Source organism: Podarcis raffonei, chromosome 3 (genome assembly GCF_027172205.1).
Source record: "Podarcis raffonei isolate rPodRaf1 chromosome 3, rPodRaf1.pri, whole genome shotgun sequence".
NCBI lineage: Eukaryota > Metazoa > Chordata > Lepidosauria > Squamata > Lacertidae > Podarcis > Podarcis raffonei.
Window position 1 is genome coordinate 49,530,937 of NC_070604.1, and position 24,298 is coordinate 49,555,234.

At 39.7% G+C, this 24,298-nt stretch overlaps 1 protein-coding gene across 2 annotated transcripts in view; it reads right to left on the bottom strand.

The window, feature by feature from the left end:
• Positions 1–2,621: 2,621 nt before the first annotated feature.
• ASCC3 (activating signal cointegrator 1 complex subunit 3) overlaps positions 2,622–24,298 on the bottom strand; it is a 203,282-nt gene continuing 181,605 nt past the window's right edge. For both annotated transcript variants that reach the window (XM_053381539.1, XM_053381540.1), the window contains 5 exons: positions 14,390–14,541; positions 12,494–12,635; positions 4,856–5,065; positions 3,514–3,689; positions 2,622–3,412 (listed from right to left, as the gene is read on the bottom strand). In XM_053381539.1, the coding sequence (XP_053237514.1) occupies positions 3,265–3,412; positions 3,514–3,689; positions 4,856–5,065; positions 12,494–12,635; positions 14,390–14,541 (828 nt within the window). In that variant the 3' untranslated portion in view covers positions 2,622–3,264. The remainder of the gene's footprint in view (positions 3,413–3,513; positions 3,690–4,855; positions 5,066–12,493; positions 12,636–14,389; positions 14,542–24,298) is intronic.

Here is a 24,298-nt window from a genome sequence, read left to right on the forward strand (position 1 = left end):
TTACAAAGCCAATTATTTTTTTCGCAACAAGGGCATTTCAGACATATTTTGAAAATCTAATGTCCTAAAAACATAGCAAACAACACTAAGTGACAAAAGTAATATGTGAACACAGATATTTGGCATGAATAAACCCGCTTCATTTAAAGCGCAACGTCATATTGTGATAATATGCATCAATGGAAAGCATTACATATTTATATATGGCATGTAGTTTCCATATAATCCACATTTAATGGACAGAACAATGATGCTAATGGAAGCCAAGTTTTATTCTTAACTGTCTAGTCCATCTCCAGCTCAGTCCCGTATGGGGCTTCGCTTCACCAGATTGGTGTTGATTTTTTAAAAGTATTTTACAGCCTGGTGAAGTAGAGGTAGCCACAATGTAAAACTCAAACTCAAAAGCACTCCAAGGATGTAGTTAATTTCTTGAGACAGTTGACCCCTGCATCTCTGTACACTGGTCCTACTCTTAATGGGGGGGGGGAATTAAGATAGATATTAACAACTTTTTTGTTGTATTACCACCATTCAGCTAATTATGCATCACACTGATTTAATTCTATGAAGCAATTGCTTTACAGCTGTGGGCATTGCAAAGCCATTCAATTTATTTCCTGGCACCATGAGGTGTATAGTTAAAATATCATAGCCTTTTCAAAAATGTAGATTTGGATGCAAGCTGAAGACAATAAAAACTATCTGCAGCTCTCTGAGGAAGTTCAAAATGACTGGATATATTTCTCAGGCTCTCTCAAAAATTAGAGCATTCTAGTGGGTATGTTTTAAAAAATGACTTTGAAAGGGTTATTTTTCACCGAGGAGCTGACCCTTTGAAACTATCCAGTCCATTGTTTGCGCAGGGATAATGAAAAAATCAGGTAGATATTTCCTTTCTATGGAAGGCGTTCAGAAATACCCTTCTGTATTCTCTGTGTTAACTTATCTGAAGCACAGTGAACATTTATGTAAAAATACCCTCCAAGGAAATATAAGTACTGTCAGGTAAAGAACAAAAGCACCCAGTATTGCAAACCTGAGAGTCCTTGAATAGGCTCTTAAACCCATAAATATGTTACATTAAATAGCAGAATTTCAAAGGCAACGAGCAAATATGCTGTACCCCAACCAATGTGACCAAATGAGCATGATATCTGTATATTAATTATTCTGTTTGCAACAAAATAGTTTAAGAGCTTCATCTCGGAATATTAGACAGGTCTCTGCAACATCATTTAGTTGTGATACAAAAGGTAGGAGAATAGAACTATTATTGGCATGTCATTCCATATTTATTTATTCAACTTGTATGGTGAGGTAGGTGAACATAAAAATAATAACGTAATTATACTGACATTGGAAACAAAGCACATTTTTCTGAAACAGTGGAAAACCTTAATACTGAATATTGTGGTGCTTTCTATCTAGCTCCCTGCTGCTGTTGCTGGCTTGTTAAATGGGTAAAGCGAAACGCTATAGCTGCTGCTCTTGGGCGATACCTGGGCTCACCAAAAACAAAGCACATGGTTCTCCGCTACTGGTTCAATCCAGACAACATGGAAATAGTTTTAGATGTGGTGCATCAATGCAGATGCGGGTTCATCCTGCTCTGGAGGGGTTTACATTGCCCCTAAAGGATCAGGGTTTGCAGCTTGGGAGATGTTCACTGATGCCACCTTGTTGGTAGAGACACAAGTGGCTTTTGCAGTGCAAACAGCCTTTTGTTAACTTCAGTTGATATACCAACCACAGCCACATCTGTATGGAGACAGCCTTCCTTCAGTTATCAGTGCTGGTAGCCTCCTGCTTTAATTACTGGAATGGAGTTGCCTTTGAAAATGATCCAGGAGCCTCAGTTGGTCGAGAATAGGGGGCACCACTTACCTGGGACTGTGCAATTAGCTCATATTACATCATTGCTTTGTCAGCTGTCCTGGATTCCAGTCCGCTTCCAGGACCAATTCAACATTCTGGCTTTAACATACAAAGCTCCAAACACCTTGGAACTAGGTTACCTGAAGGACAGCCTCTTCCCTTATGGACCAACACATATCAGACCACCACTTTTGGAGGCCCAAGTAAAGTTTGGCATTGGGGAAGGGGCTTTTCAGTGGCAGCACCTTGGGAGTGGAATGCTCTCCCCAGAGCACACATTTTGCTGTATTTTTGGCAGCAGATAAAACCCTTTTTGCTTTCTCCAGCTTTTTAAATTCTTGATTTTTATATCGCAAACCTATTGAATGTATTTCTTTGTGCTTTATTATCGTAAGCTGCCCAGATAACTTTATATGCCACCCAGAAACAAACAAACAAAAATACCCATTAACCTCGTTTTGTACTAGCTATTAATTAGGCCTTTCTAAATACATTTATCAAGTACAGTAGCAGTGTTGTTTTAATGAGGAATTTTTTAGACCCCCCCCCAATAAACTTACCAGTATTATCCACTGAAGTACAAGTCACTCTACAGACATTAAACATGCATTGCTCCTTTACATTCCTAATTTCAGCTCGAACCCCTTTGTATGTAACTTGAAACGCCACAACCTATTGAATGTACAGTCAATACTGAAGTCCTTTAAAAGGCCCATGGGTACAATGACTTTTCAAACGTATGATGTGCTTAAGTGCTGAACTTTATTACTATTTCCCATACATTTTACACAGAAAATTCTGAGATGACAAAATGTGCCACAGGCATTGTCTTCAGTACAAAACCTTGCAATGTACCTCAGCAACGTTCCCCCATCACCATGTTTCATAAATTAAAGGGGGGAAAAGACCATTTACACAGAGTGGCTGTGACTGAAATACTTCATTCATGCACAAACCATCCATGCAGCTGGAACTTTCTTGCCTCTTTGAGAGCTAGTTTGGAATCTCCAGCTTACTTACAATGGTGTTTGGATCACAGAAAGTGGCTGCAATGATGATTTCAGGAACACTAATGAAAAGGTTAAGTTTTTGCAAATTAAAGTATCTGCTCCTTTCATTTCCTGACCTGCCAAAACCAACAGTGGCAATATACATTAATAGGAAAACAGAGTCGCTTTGCAAGAAACCTAGAAAATGATTTATTTTAAAAAATGCAACCCTTTTATTGGGTAAAAGGCCACTGTGGCTAACTCTGTGTTTTCAGAATCAATACAGTAGTCATTTTCAATTTCCTAGGTGTCGAAGTTGGATGCTGATTGCACTTGGGCAAACACAATTCCCTTTCCCAGAATGAACATGTGGGCACAGGTGAGTACAAAGGCCATGTTAGTTCAGAGCCAGGTCATTTAAGGCACCAGAGATCTCTGTGTTGACCTGTGCTGACGTATTGGTTGGTAGGGTATTCAGATAAATGTCATACTGTTGGTCCATTCCGAGGTAGCTGTCACTCATAAGATACAATGTGTAGATATACCTGTGATAAAGTGAAAGAAAAGGATATCAGTTTGTTTCGCTCCCACAAAAATAAGTCCCAGTTTCAAAAACCAAAACAGCATTCATTCAGTAATATCTTACTTTCCAGGAATTTCTGGGGTGTAAAAAGCAACTGAAACTGCACTCTGATTTCTGACATATCCAACTCTTTTCAAAGCAACAAGTTCCTTTTTGTCCACTTCTCCTAGGATCAAGAACCACCCTTCGTCTTTAGTCTTGGGGAACCGCGGTGCAATGGCTTTGCTGTCTTGCCTGCCCTGGAAGGAAGAAAATGCACATTTATGGAATGACCACCCCAAAGTTTCTAAGTTGTGTGCAACAGTTTATAAAAGCAGTGGGCAAAATCAAAATTAATTGTAAAAACAGAACGTGGACTTAATATAGGCATTTTAAGCTGAAATAGAAAGGTATTTGTCAAGTACTAGAAGTTCGGCAGGGAGGAGGCCTGTCTAATCCTGGCCAGGAGGGACTTCCACAGGGTTAGAGCTACAATACTGACTGCATGGCTCCTGGCGGATATGAGCTATTCATCTGAGTCATGGGTAACCACTAATACAGACTCGCCCCAATGTTCCCATTGATTGGGCAGGAATATAAGGAAACAGGCAATCCTTAAGCCAGGCATAGGCAAACTTGTCCCTCCAGATGTTTTGGGACTACAACTCCCATCATCCCTAGCTAACAGGACCAGTGGTCAGGCATGAGTTGTAGTCCCAAAACATCTGGAGGGCTGAGTTTGCCTATGCCTGCCTTAAGCTATCCTGCATCAAAGTTGTTATGGGCCTTGTAAACTAACAGAATAACTTTGAACTTGACCCATATATATGGGCAGCTGGTGCACACTTTTAAGCAGCAGAGGTATGTGCTGGCAATCGCCTGTTCCCACCAACAGTCTAGCTGCAGCGGTTTGCAACACATGGAGCTTCTAGACCTGGTCTCGGAGAGATCTGGTATATACCACATCAAGAAAATACAATAGCCGTGTAGAGAATGTCTATGAGTCTGTACATGACTTAATGCCTTATAGCTGAGCATGTGGTCAGGGAGTGTTAGGTTCACACCAGCCGGCCCCACCTCTTTCACTATGTCATATATTCACATATGGGAGGTCTCATATGCACATGTGATGTCCTAACCACATGGTCCTAACCACATGGCACATGTGATGAGTGAATACAGCTAGCTGGTTGAATCTCGACCTCTTGATTATTATACAGCTGTGACCATCCACATTGGGCTTAGAATTCACAATACGGTGAATACAAGCCCTACCATGTGATTTTTCAAGCAAAACAGTCATCATATGAAACTGACCTGATGGAGCCATACCATGATGACTCTAAGATAGCCAAAAGGAGGACAAGAAAGGGGCATTAGGTACTAGTGAGAGGGACAGGGACAAAGAACAGCAAAACAAGTCTACCTTGGTGTAACCCACATGCAATCTCCTCAAGTTTATCTGGAGGACATATTCTTGGTCCGCATGCAACTTGATCCACTTCTTGTTATCCCGCATGTTTGTTGCCAGCATTGGGACAGGTAGTTCATTCTGTTCTTGAACTGCATCATCCAAGCCACCTTTAATAGTCATATTAACTTCTATAACGGGCAAGTGGGACAAGAAATGCCAAGCCTGTGGAGTAGGAAAAACACAAAAAATAAAATCGTCTCCCAAACATTCTCAACTGTTTTTGTTTTTCAATTTTACGTGCAAAATCTCATTCTGTAATTATGTGTTTCATTCTGGATTTTTGATTATTACAAAACTGCTGTCCATTATTCCTTCGCAGGTCTTAACTTTCCATTGCAGGGGTGGGGAACCCTTTTGGCCTGGTGGGTCAGATCACTATCAGTCCCCACCCCTATGGGCCAACATTGACATTAGGACACCTTATGATTGGCAAGTGTGTTGTTTCACCCACCTGCCTAAGTCCCTTGTGCAGCATTTTCCAAACGTCTGAACATCACTCAGTTGGCAGGCATTTGGGAAATGCAGAGCAGGGGGATTCGCCAGCCCCAGGCTTGACAAAGTGGCAAGCACAAGGCTGGCAAAGCTGCTTACTACAGGAACCAGCTGTGTGATCGAGATCCCCAGGGGGAACTCAAGTCATGCAGCTGATCTAACTGTGTCTCTACCCATATCATGTAAGGTGTGGTTTGGAAAAATGGCTTTGTGGGCCAAACCGGGACCTGTACTGGGGCTGCAGGATTCCCACCCCTGCTCTGTTATCAGCCTTTTTTATTTGGCTCCTCTGCTGCATTGGGATAACAGGCTCTGATACCTACTTACTCTAGAGTTCAACAGATCAGATTGAAAGATTTGCAGAAAAGTGCTACCTGCAATGGGCACTCATATTATATCAACGGTACCCAAATTATTCCCCTTTTCAGCTGCTCAGCTTCCCTTAATACTGAATCTATTGGTTATAACCACAGGACAACTGCTGGGTAGGGAAGAAGATCTCTCCACTTTAAATTTTGGTGAGAATTTTGGCCTACAATCCTACATGCCAAGCGCTGCGTACCTGAAAGACATCTCATACCATTAGTTTAAGGGAGGCTCCTCTGCACGTAATGCTACTCTATATGCTGTTTGGATTGTAGGGCATGTATGTTAATGAACAGCTAATGAATTAATAAATAATTAATGTTGCCTGATTAAAGAAACTTAACCAATTAAATAGTTTTAATTAATTACGTATGCATAATTTGACTATAACAATATTGAAGAAAACAAAACCATCAATAAATTAAACCTGCATATGACCAAAACAATAAATTTGAAGAAAACACCTACTTTGTCTTAAGCTAGTATATGCATCTGCCTTCTTGCATGAAGCGCTCCCTGCCATGTGACACCAGGTTTTCTTCCATCGTGGCTTTGATTTAATGGAAGGCCCTTTTGCTTGTGCAATGCAGAGTATTCCATTTTAAAAATTATTCCCCTGGGTTATCGCAACCTGCCACACAATATTCCACTGTCACAGACGGTACCCCAAAACTCAACCACTCTGATGTCTGTTGGAACTCAGACTCTGCCAAGAATATAAGGTCCAACAAATCGCTCATTTGTGTCACTAACAATTTTATTTCCCAGAAGGTGGAAGAAGCAACAAGGGGGGCCATCTCTCTTGGCCCTAATTGCATTCCTGTTAATCATGGGTGTATGGTGAGCAATGATCGAAGCTGAGGGGCAACAGGCAAATGGTTAGAACCATAAAAAGAACAAGTAGCTAGGTTTGCTATCCTCCAGGCAGAACAAACTTAATTTGGCACTAAGCTTTCACACCCACTAACTCAGGGGCCAGCTTATTCAGCCTCTCATAGAACTGAGAATTTCAGTCAGTCCCCAAGATACATCCTGATGTGGCATCATTACCCATTGATGGGCAAAGAAGGGGACACAGAAAAACACATGGCAGGCTGGACACAGCTCACAGGCTGTGATTAAAACAAAACATGCACATGCATGTTTGAACATACAACCGGATACTACACACCATTAAATTAAACGCACACACAAATTAAACGGCTTGTCTGGCTTTTCAAGAGCTCAGAAACATGGAACATCCATAAACACACAAAACCAAGACTGGACACCAGCACTCTGTGAAACATAGCCTTAAAGTACAAAAATAGATGTTTCAGAAACATCCACCCCTGTGTCTTTCACACAAGAATATGGGCTGGAGCTACATGTCACAATTGCCATGGTAGTCCAAGAGAGAGGAAAGAAACATGGATCAAGGGTAGATCATTCCTGAATCCCTCCAAAATCGATCTCCAGTGCTTTAGGGATATTTCCCCATTTCCGTAAGAGCCACTGGGTCTGTTTGTTTTAACACGACTGCTAGAATTGTCACCATAAATATTTCACTCCTTAATTTGACTTTGCCAGCACAAACAAAGCAAATATGAAACCCCTGAAGAGTACTACACATGCTTTAGAAAGATTATTTTATGTCCATTTTTTATGTAAAAAATTGTCTTACCCCTACTGATTAAACTATTCTTCTATAAGCCACTGAAAACTACTTATAATTACATTCTGAATTAAATCTTCCCAACATAATCCATAATGAGTGAGTCACTGAAGTGCTAATTAGTGATAAGGCAAACCACAGAGAGTTCAGAGGATCAGTTCAGATAATTACCCAAAAGTTCAAATTCTTATGGAAAGTTATCCACATTCTAAGTTGCTTACTGCAACCAAAGTGGATTGAATCTTTAATGTCCTTAAAATAGTTAGTGACTATCACTTTTTCTATACTTCTTGGTCGTTTTCAGGACTTCCTCAATATCAAAAGTTCCTTACATTCCAGATCAGTTTTGTATTTCAAACTGGAGCTATAGTTTGAAGTGAGCAAGGGCTAAGCCTTGAGTAGCTTTGGCTATGCCCAGAGATTTACTTCTATATGTGCTAGCTAGCGCTTGCTCTGGATTTGGGGCAAGACAGTCTCTATGTATACCTGAAGGAGTGTCTCCACCCCCATTGTTCAGCCTGGAAACTGAGGTCCAGTGCTGTGGGCCTTCTGGTGGTTCCTTCACTGCGAGAAGCAAACTTACAGGGAACCAGGCAGAGGGCCTTCTCAGTAGTGGCGCCTGCCCTGTGGAACGCCCTCCCACCAGATGTCAAAGAGAAAAACAACTATCTGACTTTTAGAAGACACCTGAAGGCAGCCCTGTTTAGGGAAGCTTTTAATATCTGATGAATTAATTATTGTATTTTGATGTTTTGCTGGAAGCCGCCCAGAGTGGCTGGGGAAACCCAGCCAGATGGGTGGGGTATTATTATTATTATTATTATTATTATTATTATTATTATTATTAATAATAATAATAATAATAATACTGGTCCCCCCACTTTTCACTCTGCATCAACTTGACAGAGATCATCAGTGGGCCCTTTGCTGGGATGTAGGTCCCCCCCCCAAATGCTGGCACTGTTCCTGACACAGGCACACATTCTTTAACCATTTCCTTATTCCACTGAGTACAACAAACAAGGTTCTTTCAGAATTCTCACCTTAGTCCCTTAACAGCTCACTTATTTTCTGTGACTTGGCTTGTACAGAACTGGGCAGCTGAGGGTTGCAAGGTGGGGAATTCTGACAGAACTTCTGTTATAGTTGTCACTTGGGCAGGGTTAAAAAGCTTTTCCTCTGTGCCAGTTGCCTGGCACTTGTGTGGCTCCCTGTTACCACAGTGTCCAATCAGATGCTTGTGGGAAGCACTCAGTGACAGCCTGCTGGGAAATGGGCATTGGCCATTACTTAACTGCAACTGCAACTTTGATAGCTTTAATCTCTATTTCAAGACAATGAAAGTTTTCAAAGGAAACCAGATATAGATCTGTTGCAGATATTGCAAATCAGGAGTGGAGAACCGTTTTTGGCCAGAAGCCTACATCTTTATATCCCTCACCCCTGACAGGCCAAAGTTCACAGGGGGGCAGGGCCACCTCCCTTTCAATTACCTGGCGCTGGGGGATGTTTATAAAGGGCTTTTAATGCACCCCACAATTCTATTTTGAATCTTCATGGAAGTTTGAAGCAGAAATGTGTGGTGGGTGGGTTTTATTTTTAAAGGCCTTTGCAAAATACATGCTCCTACCCTCTGTCAGCTGATGGGGTGAGGTGAAAATGCATTTTTAAAAACGCCCCATCCCCTACAGTTTCTCCTTCAAATCATGGAGGTCTGAACGAGAAGCACTGGTGGGTTGTTGTTTTGTGTGTATGAAAGGTTTCTCTTCTTCATTCCTCCCCTACCCCACTGCCTCTGCTGCAACAAGAAGGGAGAGAGAAAAAGCCTGCATGTTGAAATCTAGGTACCTATATCAAACTTCTGTACCCTTGACAAAATTGAAGTGCAGCAAACTCTTCGCAGGAACTACGTACAGTGGTACCTCGGGTTAAGTACTTAATTCATTCTGGAGGTCCGTTTTTAACCTGAAACTGTTCTTAACCTGAAGCACCACTTTAGCTAATGGGGCCTCCTGCTGCTGCCGCGCTGCTGGAGCATGATTTCTGTTCTCATCCTGAAGCAAAGTTCTTAACCCGAGGTACTATTTCTGGGTTAGCAGAGTATGTAACCTGAAGCGTATGTAACCTGAGGTACCACTGTATTGTCTTAGAGCTTTGGCCCATATAAAGCGATGTGCTTTTGAAAAACTGTACAACAAAACAGTGGGCAGGATCTACTTTACTGAGGGTGAAGCACCTGCTTGTGCAGGGTTCCAATAGGATTCTATCTCACACTCTTTTACTGGAATGTTAAGGGGACTGTGGGAGATTGGTAGGTATATTTACCTTGTGTCCATCCAGCACACAAGAGGCTTCCAATCCCCCAAACATGCTGTCTACCGTGTGTAAGTGATGGGGAGGAGGAGAAACTTCTGCCTATGAATGCTGGACCTGTGTTGAGAGTCACTCTTGCCCATTCAGATTACTGTAGGTTCATTTTCACAGGTAATTCGTATTTTCTTTGGCTTCTTATTTATTTGGTTTAGAAAGAGGCAAATGAAAAACTAAGCCCAATTAAGCCCTGCAACTTATTTCTGTGATAGTTTCTCTTTTAAAAATAATGACAAATGTTTTAGAAGCATATTTTTATTTGGGCCTGCAAAGCACATTCATGGACTTCATACAGATATGTTGCATGGCCACTTCGAACTCAGCTGAGTGTTTCCTTCTACGTTGCAATATAATGTATTTATTTACACTTACATGCATCTAGATGTATAGTGTAAGCAGAGTTTATGTTATTGACATATTAAACAGACACATGAAAGATATGGGCACACCACATACACAAAAGCTATTTTTGAAGAAACTGCTAAGACATTTCAATACCAGCCAAACATATTTATCTGAGGATTAATCTTCATCTATTGAATCAGACGCGAACACTACCATGCATACAATTATTTAATTAGCAGCCAAATCCTCTGCCAGTCAGCCGCTGTTCCAGGCATACTGATGGGGAGGGAGATGCAAATCTCACAGTAGTACTGCTTTTTCTCATTACTACTGCAATTAGCACTTAAATTGATGCTTTAAACATACTAATTTCTGGAATAATTCAGGATTTGTATGTTACCTGGGATCGTCTCACTGCAGAGACGACACCAGATTGCTACGCAAATTGAAGCACTTTTGAGCCAAATAACCATCATCGTATCAGACAGAGCCAATTTGCATTTGGTTTTAAAGATAACAGAACGGCAATTTATGCAAATAAATTAAGTTAGTTTACTTCTGAGTTTTCCCTGAACTAATTATAACAATGTTCTAATTTTTCAACAGATCTACAACTTGGACTTAAGTCAATTGTATATTATGTTAGAAATCTGTTGTTAAAGAAGGTTTTGTTTTGATCTTAATGCATTTTTACTCACAATTTTGATGACATTTTATATATAAATACAGGTGTTAGTAATGGACATTAAAATAGTTACCTTTTGTTTGGAAGCAAAATTTTAGCTTATCTGAAATTAAGGAGATAAGTGCAAAGGACAAAGGATTATATTTAGGTAAGTCACTAACCGCGCAATCTAACTATGTTTACTAAGAATTTAATGGGGCTTACTCTCATGTAAGTGGGGCTAGGATTACAGCCTTAAGGGTACCTGAAATAAAACTTGAAGATTTTATTTTTAGTTAGCACCTTCAGTTTAACTTGACATTCCTGAACCCAGAAAATGCTTCAGCTTGCGACAATGCTATAACATACGCAATCTTTTAACAAAGTATTTTTCTTTTCCTCTCTAAAAACACAGGTGGCAGATTCCTCTGATTTAAGGGTGAATTCAAAAAAATGTTAGAATGTCTCTAGTCACAGTTATGCTACACTTGAGTTGCCTTGGAATACTAAATTTAATTAATTTCAGCAGCATTTTCTTCTTCAAAATATTATAGCATACCATTTCTCACTGACATGCATTTTATATCAGCTGTGTGCAGGTACACCCAAGTACAAGATATGGAGGACCCACATACATAAAAACCCCCAGCCCTGTGCAGCAACTTTAAACACACCTTTGTGGTGGGCGATTCGTGTATGGTGGCTACCATTGACCAAAACAAACAGCACTGCTTACAAACACACACACACACACACACACACACGAACCACTTGTCATCCTGGAGTTCACCTGCATCAGCCCTAGAATGTCACAGAATACTAGCTCTGCTATGCAAACACTATTTGCTGATTAATATATTAGGGTCTATTATATCTAAATATATTTGCTTCTGTTACCTGAAACAAAAACTTATCATATACAGTGGTACCTCGGGTTACATACGCTTCAGGTTACATACGCTTCAGGTAACACTCCGCTAACCCAGAAATAGTGCTTCAGGTTAAGAACTTTGCTTCTGGATGAGAACAGAAATTGTGCTCTGGCAGTGTGGCAGCAGCAGGAGGCCCCATTAGCTAAAGTGGTGCTTCAGGTTAAGAACAGTTTCAGGTTAAGAACGGACCTCCGGAACGAATTAAGTACTTAACCCAAGGTACCACTACACACACACACACACACACACACACACACACACCAGAAACAAAATCAACCTCTGCAAAGACAATCTTGACACACATGCTGCACATGCAGCAGGCAAGAAACATCTATGCTCCATGGTACTGCATGACAATCCCCTCAGCAACCTCTTGGAGCTTTCAGAAATTGGAAAGCATGGTGTACACAAATGGTCCATGGGCATTTGCAGCAGCCAGGACCTGTGGCAGAGCAAGCCAATCAAGACAAAGTGTGTGCAGAAGACAAAATGTGTGCCATTATCTTGTTACCTGAGATTATGGCAAATACATTTAGGCTTCAGTCCTGAATATCTGGTCAAAACTGTGTGTGTTTGAAGCACGGAACACGTTAGATTGAATTAAGCTTTTCTGCACCAATTGTTGAAATCTTAGGTTTTAATTTTAGGTGGATTAAATATATTTGTTTGCAAAAATCATGTTGCTCCACTGAAAGTGTGCCAAGTGGATTTTTTCCATATATATTGACCCAATAACTTTAAACTGTACCCATGAGAGAAAATGTTACCTGCGTAATTTGTGTGGCATGGAAATCGCGGTCTACAATGGAAGCAAAAACAGTCTCTTTTCCATCACATGCAGCAATCAGTTCAGGAAGACATTCAATAGGCCCTTGGTAACCACATTTCCTTTTCCCTTGGTTCCATTTCCTAGTAAAACAGTAAAGATATATCCAGTTAAGAACTGAAGCTCAGGAAAGGAGATAAAAAAGAAAGGAAAAAGGAAAATTGAGAAGGTGAAACTAGAAATACACATTTTAAGATAAAAGAAGGCAAAATCTATTTTAAGTGGAGCTTTGTCTTAGAAGTTCACATCAACAGCCTTATGTTTTAATGAATCTGAAATGCAAGTTGCACAAACACCCGCATACTGCAAGCTTCATAGTTTAAAAACAGGGTACACGAGAGACTGCATATACCACAGTCCAAGGTCAAATAACATTAAGTAGCTACCCACTTGCTTTAAATAGGTTTAATAAGAAAGAAAATAGCTTTACCATGCAGATTAACATTATTTACTTCAATTTACCATTTAAAATTAATAAGATGACCATCTCTGCACATATCCTTATGCATCTACAGCTAAGACGAATGTAGTGGTCCACTTATACGAATTAGTACTCCACTCTGAAGACCACCACCCAGAAACTTATACAGTGGTACCTTGCAAGACGAATGCCTCGCAAGACGAAAAATGCGCAAGACGAAAGGGTTTTTCGTTTTTTGCGTTGTTTCGCAAGACGATTTTCCCTATGGGCTTGCTTCGCAAGACGAAAACGTCTTGCAAGTTTGCTTCCTTTTTCTTAAAGCCGTTAATACCCAGCGAATCCGAGCTCCGCAAGACGAAAAAATCGCTAGACGACACAACTCGCGAAACAATTTAATTTCGTCTTGCGAGGCACCACTGTATGTATCTATCAGCAGATTATTGTATTTTTCCGTGTATAACACACCCCCATGTATAAGACAACCCCTATTTTTTGTGGCTGCCCAAAGTTCTTGAGCTTTTTTTGTGGTGCCCACCACTGTAAATCACATGCATAGCCGCAGACACCTATTTTCTGCACACTTGCTGCAAAAGCCCACCTGAGCACTCAATGCAACACAGACGATAGTATGCCCTATTGCTGCTGCTAATCTCCTGCTCACTGCTGCCACCAATCGTCCGGCCCCCCTCTGCTATATGTGAATGAATGAAACTTTATTTGCGTCAGCCGTCGGCAATAGCAACAAAAAAACATTGTGATATACACAGAACAAAATAAAAAGTTGATTATATAAAATGCACTTTAGGGTCCTGAATCAGCAGTCAAATAGTGGACCTTATTCTGATTGCCCCAGCTAGAAACCTTGCAACCTTTGCTGTCATCTGCTCCTCTTGATCTGCCAGAAGAAACAGCACTGTGGCAGTGGTTGGGCGACCCGAAATGGTCAATAAAAGAGGCATAATAATCTTGTTCCTCAGGTCTTTATAAAGAGTGCACGCAAGGAGGGCATGTGCCACTGATTCCGTGCTGCTATCTCCGCAGGGACATAAGCGCTTTTCGTATGGAATCTCTTGGAATCGTCCCTCAAGTACAGCTGATGCTATACGTGTATAAGACGACCAACAATTTTTGCCTATTATTACTAAGGAAAAAGTTTCATCTTAGGCACAGAAAAATACGGTACTACAGAAAGGATACAACTGAATACACTCCCAAGTGTTGGACTGGAAACTTGGAAAGATTTGCATTAACATATCTGTTCAGCCATAATGAAGAGAGTGGATGTAAACTGGGGAATAGTGTGTAGTGGGAATTCCCACAATCAGGACTTCATGAAATGGTCCTGGCTCATGTGTCACTATGCGCGTGTGGGGAAGCAAGGGATACCTGCATTCTGTACCCCAGAAGAATGCATACCTGAAGAGGTGAAGATGGTGGTATTCAACGTTAGGTAAAGTAAGCAAAGAGGAATCGTGGATCCATCGCCCCTGAATCAGCATCTGTACCAAACTGGTTATGTTTAGAGCAGTCACCAACCAACCTTCATTTGCTGCAATATCCAGCATTGCCTAAATCAAGAAGACAACAATTTTAGTTACTCCTTATCAATTTCTCACACGATCAATGGAAACCACATAATGAGAAATAATATGATATTGTTTATCTTCACAGTAGTTCTGTGAGACTGTCCACTACTACTTCCTTGTTCCCATTTGGGAAACTCAAGAGAACAGAATTAGTTCCTGTGCAGTGGTTCCTAAGTGTATCTTTTTTAAAAAAGAAAAGTGCAGGTTACATCTTTCCTGAGGAAAAGAAGGAAAGCATAAAACTGTCTTCCAAAACAACTCTTCTACAGTAAGATGGGTTATGGGGGTCAGTACGATTTTCCATACCAGTGTTAATGGTCCCCAGGACAGTGTTAGCATGAGAAGCAACCATGTTGCCAGTATCAACCATGTGAATCACTTCCTTCGAACAATACTGAAATTAGTCACACTACTGTTGAGAATATTTAAATCAGGCTAATGTTTATACAGAGTTTTTTAAGTGCCATCACATGGTTTTTAAGTGGTTTTTAAGTTTTTAAGTGCAATCAACCTATACATTTCTCCTAAGAATATTAGACTTTGCAGCAGGTCAAGAAAGTACACTGCCCTACAGTAAAACCATCAAAATCGCATGTTGACATTAGCAGCAGCTAAAGGCTATCCAAACTGTACATGATGACAAATGTACAACTGCCAGACAAAACAAGAAGCATTCAAAGAGATTTGAAAAGCTTTAGTAGGTTGACACTTCATGAATATACCTGGAAAGCTAATCACTGACAGTATTGGAAGCAGAAGGTTTTTTATTTTCAGTTTAAGTTTTTGTTTTATTTTATTTAAAAAATAAATACAGGGAGCATCTAGGCTGCATTTTGATGCTAAAATGTATGCTCCAGACTTCTTGTACAGCCCACTAGAGGAATGCTAAGCTGTCTATATTAGCCTGTACATTTAATCAAATGTTTTACAGACAAACAAAAGGCAGCATTTACTTAAGGCAAACTAAACAACGAAATCTTCTTTAAACAAAGGAGTTGTTTACACATGCAGAGCTATTTCAATTAAATTACACTGATCCTGGAGAAATGTTGAGTTTAAAAGGTACACAAAGCTGGTGGCAGCCATGGGGGAAGAGATTCAGCTTGGAAACGGTAGTTTATGCTTACCTTTCAAAAGGTTTATTTCTGACCAAGTTTGCTTAGCGTTTGCTAAGGACCAATGTTCAAAACTATTTTGCCTATGGTTCAATGTCCTGTGAGCTTTTGATTTTTTATAAGAGAAAATCATGTCCAGTGTGATTGTATGTAAACAAAAACACTGCTACCATAACACTCATTGCATGACACTGTGGATTTCAGATGGAGGCAAAACAAATATGGACAGGAAGCTAACTTCATATTTTTTAAAATGGTGATTTCCAATCTCTCTCCTCTTGACACAATCATGTAATACAATTTGAGGAGGACAACTTTTTAGGATTCTTCCAACTGGTAAGCATTTAAAGGGGTGAATGGGCTACTCAGTAGAAAAATGCATGGATGACTTTTTGCATATGTTGGATCCTTACTTCTCTGCTTCCGTGGGAGAATGGAACACTACAAACCACTGCATGCGTACAATGGGCTATGCACTCTGTCTAGCCAGCACTACATTTTCATCCCTGGATGACCTGGAGGTGGGTGGGAAGAGGAGCGATTTCCCCCCCTAGCTTTTTCAATGGGCTCTTCCTGAACTTTGAGTTGCCTACTTACAGCACCAGTTTGGACTATGCAGACATTCACTTAGCTTAGGTGTCATGGTACTTACAGAAAATGCAATATCTATCCTTTGAAAAAGCCTTATCAGCATAATTTCTCATTCATGCATTCATAGTCTTTATTGCGCTAGCCAAAGGCCATGGCATCGTTCACAAGGGGAACAAAAGGAAAAACAGCAATAACCATAAAAACATTTAGCACTACCAGTGCAATAAACCACAGTCAAGGCTCATAGAAATTATTTGTTGTATAAGCTAGAATAGCAGGGAAATCTCAGGTAAAATATGCCAGCTTAAATGTCCAAATCCCCTTTGCAGTTGACGGCTATTTTATCTAGCTCTTTTCTCCTGATCTTCTTAGCTGCCAACACATATAGTGCTACTTTATAAGTTACAAAGTCATCAGTATCGCTCAGCAGCCATTTCACCCTTTCCACCCTGTCAGAGTGTATTCCATTCGTAAGCAGGGGTTTTATAAATCGGTCTCTTGGATCTATATATAGTGGGCATTGCAATAAATAATAGTACAGATCCTCTACACAGGGTTGCCCACATATACAAAGTCTCTCTTCATACTGTACTTTGCCGTACCGACCATCCAACACCACTGAGGGCATCGATTGGAATCGTAATTCTGTAAAAGCGGTAACTTCTCACCACTCATACTTCTGGGGTTGCGGCTGAAAAGTAGCGATACGCGGAAGGGCTTAGCAAACCTCTCTCAGCACACCACTTCATTGCTTCAAACTGCACCCACCCCAACACCACTTTGCAATAGAAAAGATGTGTGGGCAAAGATTTGTGAGGTCATTTGTCTACCCTGATTTTCTATGTAAATCCCTGTAGCTGCCCTTGGGGGGGGGGAATGCTAGCCACCTCCACCCTGCCAATATGCACCTTTCATTGTTGTCTTTTAAAAATTGATGTATGGGTGAATTAGTTCCAAAATTTGCTTTGACCTTTATCATTATTGGCACCATCACCTGCCACATTAACCATTACTGCATCAGAGGACACCATTGTTTAACACATTCTGCCAGTTACTGATGTAAAACAAACAACATGCATGTGCTAATGCACAACAGGTTTCCTCTAGCAACAGAATAATGCTTAGATGCATCATAAGACAATTGAGGACAAGCATTTGCTGGTCCCAGCCACTCCATCCTTCCTATCTTGAGTTGGGTCTAAAAGAGCTAAAAAAAGAAGAACTGTGAGTGTATGGAGTATAAATGGTAAGGAAGTACAATTTGTGACACTGCACATTATTACTGATCACAGGGCATGTCTTTAAAGACATTAACCTTAGCTTCCAATTTCCTGGCTTTGTTGAGCTTGAATCAACACGAGATAGCCTTAACTCTTTTACCCCACCTACTGACCGTACTGAAATTTATGCACATAGACAGCTGCAGTGATGAAATTCTTATAGTGTAATATACAAATTCAGTGTGTGAAGGAGAGAGGGCTTTGGGCTGCACAATGTATTCTATTGGTGCTTTTTCTTTCGTTTTCCCTCACTAAGCAGATTTTTTTTTTTTTGACAAAGGAATAAGGACCTGAGCAAGCAAATCTACAATCTGCCAGCTGCAGAAATTTGTTATAGGATCTTCTGCCACACAGAGAGCTTTGCACAAATTGACAGCCGTTTACTCGTATCCAATAAGGAATAACAAACGCTTGAGTGTGTGGGTGTGTTCTACATAGTGCCTAAGGCCCACGCGGCAAATCCTCTTTCCCCTCTTATTCTGTGTTCTCTCATCCATAATATTTATTCATAGCATCTCTATCCTGGTGTGAAATCCAGCACAGGGACATTGTGAAGAAATCAGAACCGTAGCCAGATCAGCTTCTTCCATTTGCTGCTTGGAAACCCATTCACATTTTCATTCATTAGCTAAGTGCAACACGCATAAATGCTTAACACATCAATGGAAAATGAAATCCTTTCAAATACTCAAAGTAGCAAATTGAGTCATTCTGCTTGCGCTCTCCAAGTCAGTCAGTCACATGTATACTGGAGTAACTAATGGAGAACATATTTAACATTTCTGCTCCATTCTGTAAAAACTGATTTTGCACCTGTAGCCATCACCATAACCGGTATTTTAAAAAAGACAACCTAATATTGCTTTCTTTAGTGAGGTAAAGTCCTTCCTTCTAAAAAATGAAACAAAAATATAATATTTATTCTGCATTTCCCATAATGCTTAACTATGTTTTGGGAGCTATTAACTCTGTGCTGCTCTGTACTGACAGGATCACAGCTAGAACCCTCCTTAGAAACATCGGGTTCTACAGGCAACCTTGGAAATGACCTCAGCCGAGGTTGCTCTTGTTGGCATGAATAGTAATCCATGAATATCTGGCACTGAAATGTCAGAAGTCGTCGTATTGAAACGGGATAAAGGACTACTAAACCAAGAATTCCTGACACCTAAGATGGAATATCCAAATGGTACTATCCTCGAGTTAGATACTGTAATGATGCCCCAAATTTGTAACCTGAAGCAACCACCTTGTTTTGCCTTATGGTAGTGCAAGTTGTGGAGCAGGTATATTGTATATTCTAGTGTAATAGCAGAATCTTTTTTACATTGACACAGAATAGATTGAATACTTTGAAAGCCTGAAAGTTCTATTATTTTCATGCTAAGATAGTAATTCAAATTCCGAATTTTAAACCAGGTTTTACCGTATTTACTTGAGTCTAATGTGCCATCAAATCTAATGCACACCTTAATTTTCACAGCATAATTTGGCCAAAAAAGGTGAGCATTAGATTTGAGTAAACACGGTATTTTAAGTAAAATTCTTTTGGGTTGAAAGACACATGTGTTGAATAAAGCAGCCACATTTCTTTGTGTGTGATTATATTATATAAATACAGAAGATGCGCCAACAACTCGCAACAGAAGCATTAAATCATGTGAAGTAACTTCAATGAAATGCAGCGTTTTAAAGTTTCTGAAAAATTTGAAGCCAAGGGGGGGGGGGAATCGAAAGTTTGTGGAAAAACTAAAATACATGCAGTACTTAATTAAAAAAAAATCAAACCAAAGCTTACTTTACTGCTTTAAGAATGTAACATTTATCATTTACAACTCAGAATATGAAATTGTATTATTTGGCATATTTATGGAATTTACAGCTACAAGTACCTAGTTTTGTTAATGCAAAATTGTGACTATACTCAGAAGTAGTCAACTTCCTTCTGTTAGCCGTGGTTAGAGTTCGTTTTCTATCCAAACTTCCAGATATTTCATCTTAGGTTTGACACCCACAAAAGGGTTTGGTTTTTTTGCAGTTTTGCTCCTACCTTCTAATGTTTTTATTCTTCAAGCACAGCTGCTGTTTCCTGAACTGCTGGAGGGAAGAGCTGAAAAGTTGGCCGTAAGGAAGAGGCCAAGTCAAAGGAAAAGAAGAAAATGACAGTTGCTTCTAATATCACCAAGCTAGACCAAAGGTCACCAGAAGGCGGTAAGCAGCAATTCACAAGCAAGCAACTCATGAAGATGGCAGAACCTTCTGGGTGCAGAAATTTATATTGGATTTGAGTGCTATGTATGTCAGAATTCTCATTCCCTAATGCTGGAGATCATATTTCATCCCCCCCGTGTTTCCCCAAATTTCCTCCCTAGCTTTTTCTGTCCCCCCACCAGCCCTTCATATCTCCATTTAAGGCAGATGATATACTATGTAGAAAACATATCTGTGATATCATGGATGCCCTATATTTGTCTATATACAATTATTTAAGCTGGGCATTCAGAGTCTTATTAATTGTGCAAAGAATTAAATGAGATAACAGCAAATGAAGTGCTCTTTTTATAAGGTAATCATCGTTTACAGGTAATTACTATTCTGTCAAAGCTGCATGAAGATGGTAAGCAGATTTAATTAAGGAAAAATAAAAAATAGAATTTATTACACAAGCTGACATATTTTGAAAATACGTATCTCTCTTGTCACAACATGCATCACTGGATACTTTCTTCAATAGACATATTCATTATAGTCAGCAAATTAAAACAATTAATTTATATTTCAGTGGAATGGTACCTAAATGCCCAGTGCTAAGATTTGCTGTTCAGGATAATAAATCCACATATCCACAACCACCAATTACCTCTGAGAATGAAAAGACATGTGCACATAAAGCTGACCCTTCCAGTGAAGTGAATGGGAAGCCTGGACGAAGACTGCCTAAGCTATAATAATGCATAACTGATTTGCAAGTTGTCTTGAGTTCTATGTCTGTGTGCCACAAGGATAGATCATGCACCACATTTTTAAGCCAATAGTCTTAAAAATGCACAACCAATTTCTTCCAATGATTAAGTAAAAAATAGAAATATTCCTTCAAAAACCCCAAAGCATACCAAATTACAAAATTCTAATCCACTTGCCAGGCCACGCTCAATATTCTTGGAAAAGGAAAATCTAAAACCTTTTTTCTCCAGTCACATCTGCACCTTTTTTGGGGGGGAGGGAGGGAGGGAGGGAGTTAAGGTCAATTTCCTTAGAATATTCAATATTTTGTAAATAATTAAATATTTATAGTGTTTCAGAGAATTCTTTTCAATGGCAACAGTTGTTCACAATAACTTTCTCCTGAACTTTTAGCCCCGTAAGGTTAGCATTCAGGAAGCTCAGCTGCTATCTAACAAACTTAATTAATCAAAAAGTCATTTCCGAGCAGTAACTATGAGTAAAAGTGCTTCAAGTGTGCTAGCAAGCCTACAAGTTAATCAAAATGCTAATGCAGTACAAATTAAAGTTGTGATTAACATTTCACAGTAGCTGCTTAAGTGAATTGATCACACAAATGGGTTAAGCATTAGTCATTTTCTCCAGTGCCAACTGGGAAAAGATTTGTCATGAGTTTTGGGGAGGGGGGAGGGGGAGAGAATTGTACATAAGGAGAGAACCGTATCATCAAATTGTCACCAAATATACTACCACATAGCAGTACTTACGGCTACCTGGGGTGTTTAAAAACAAACATGTGGGGGGAAAAGCTTAGACAGATGGAAAGTAACTCTGTATTGGCAATTAAGATTTTTTTTTATGACATGCTCATTTGAATTTATTAGCTATGCACCAGAGGTACACAGAAGAATATTCACATTTACCCCCTCTACCAAGTGACTTTTTAAAAAGGCTAAGGTATCTGAAAGACCCAGGAATAATTATTTGCACATGGAATGTTTGAAAATGGACAGTAATAATGACCAAGTGGTTCCAAAAACGAAACATGTAGCTAGACACCCAAAAGCAATGGGGGCCACAGAAGAAAGATGTATGGTGAAAACTGGGACTCTGGATTGAATGGAGGGGCTTTTACTTGCCAAATCCACTTTTGGATTGAAGTCATGACTTTCCAAAATTTCTAAGCTGAAGATCAAGTTTTTGAGGAATTAAATTGGCCCAGAAATATTGCACCATTAGAGCAAACAATTATTGAACAAATAGACAACACACTAGGTGCAACATGCACATCAGGATGCGTATCTTACACTATATTAATGACATATAAAATTAGCAGAGCGTGAGCCATGTTAATCTTTTGCAGCAAAACCCACCATAAATACTAACAAATGTACTTAATTTGTTATTATGCTTGTGCCTTTGTGGCATGCCTTCAGATGCATGAAGAGAAATCTTAGTTGGATGGTATATAAAGGAGAAAACTGTAAGGTGGAAGTTGACTGGCAATGAGGTGCAAAAATGACAGCCAGTGAGAAATTAGCAATAGAGGCCAGGCAACAAAGCAGTGACAGAGGTCAGGCTTATTATTTCTCCCAAAGTATAATTGTATGGACTTAGTATTTTGTCCGAAAATTACACTGTGTGTGAAACTGCTCTCTCGATATAGTCTGTGGGCACTATTCAACTACCGCATTCTGTCACTGTATTTTCATTTGCGCAACGTGACTCCTCCCCCTCCCTCTGCGCATGCCCCATACCCTTTTCAGATCTTCTCCAGAGGATTGAGAGATGCCCTAAAACAGATAAATGGGGTGTGCTGGGAGAGGAGAGGAGGAGAGAGGTCCTGTGCTCTAGGAGAAATCCTTGTCCTGATGGAATGAAAGGTTTAGTGCCATGTCGGATTTCACCGTCAGAATGGTTTCTCATTTTATATGGGGTACTCAGATGGGTATGTTGAAAGTACAACACACATGTGAATCTGCCTACTAATAAAAGGGTCGGTATGCATAAACAGCTGAATTTATTTATAAAATATATGCAAGCGGAAGCAGGAAAATATATGAATTCCTACTTCCATTTATTACAAGGGCCAACACAATTATTTCTATCCATGCCTGCCTTTCACAATGATGGGAGTTTTCATCAAATGAGAAGCTGATCTAAAGTTTTTTCCCTTCCTGTGTGTGTGTGTATAGTAGGTTTTCTGATTCGGATGAGGCATTAAAAAGTCATAAAAACCATGGAGTTGCATGGCAGTGCAAAGTCAAGGCATAAACACCTCCCTTAAGCAGTTAAGAAATACAATTCTAATATCTGAAGCCTTCTCTTCTCTCAATGTACAGGTACCCTACTGAGATGTGCTTAACTCATCCATGGGTAAACACTTCTCAAAGGTTAAGACCGAGCACCATGACAGCCTCACTACTTGGCAATGGTAAAATATTTTATCAACAATTCTACAAGTGGAGGCTCATTGCCAATCAAAATGCAAAGCGGGCAACTGTCAGATTACTTCTCAGAAGAAGTGATTGCCCTCTGAGTGAGGAACTGAAAGGTATTACTACTTCAATTACCTATTTCAATTAATACAAATTCAAAAGGCGGTTTCAAACAGCAGAAAGAAAACTAATCACTGAACTTGCAGTAATAAAGCATTTGACGCAAAGAAGGAATGAGTGATTTCACATATTCTGGTACAATACTAATATGATGACTTAAAATTACTGAAGCTAACTTTTCAGCACCCCCATCCCCAAGAAAGTCTTATTAAACTATTGCCATGCAAATGGTCAGCAATACAGATCAGAAACCATGCACACTTTTAACAGAAAAATGGAGCACAGTATTATTTTTAACACACATATTGTTTGGGAGAAAAACTACTCGGGTACTTTATTGTGCTACTGGTTGTAAACAATGCTGGATTCCACAGTAAAAATGTAGACTTCTAAGCAGCTGAATCAAAGAATAATGAAAATGTAAGTTCTTGGGTGCTTAAATGCACAGAAACATTAATGACTTGCTTTAGGCTTAATATGAAGCCAGTAAAAGACCAATAAATAGATTTCTCATATTCAGCATCCCCTGAGTATGGCTAGCACACGTAGCAGAATAAAGTTATAGAACAGACTGTACCAATGTCAGATGGGAAATGGGGAATACAATTTTGAATGCTCCACTGTATAGAAGCGCTTCCTCAAAGTTTTAAAGGAGAGGAAACCCTAGTATATCAGAAAAAAAGTTTCCACTATAGCTCATTCTCTAATAGGCTTTCTTTTTTAAAAACCTTTTAAAGGAAGTTATTTTTTTTTACAGCTAGTAAAGTCTTAAAAAATGTGATCCCCCTATCTGTGAACTGAAATAGTACAATCTATGCTAACACTTCATACTACTTTATTCTGTTGAATGTGCAGATCAGATCCAGTGTAATGTTTAAACACAACATTATCTTGCTTCTGTTAATCAGCCTTCTCCATCCTGGCGCCCTCCAGATACTATAAAAACTCCCATTAGCCCCAGTTTTAATTGTGCTCAATTGAAGGTATAATTGCTGTCACTGGAAACTGAGAAGCCAGGGTTCCAATTGGTGAGGAGATTTCTAATTGTGTTCAATTACATGTGCTTACAAACCTTCTTCATATGTTTGTTCTAGTTCTAGCAAATATCTGAAGAGCAGCCTGCACATTCCGTTCTGTTGAGGGTGGGGCTTACATCCACTTCCCTGTCCCCATCTGTGTCTGCCTAATCACAACTTCTGTGGGATCAACATGGACTTTGCTTACATCTCAGTCCTAAATTAACATTCTTCTT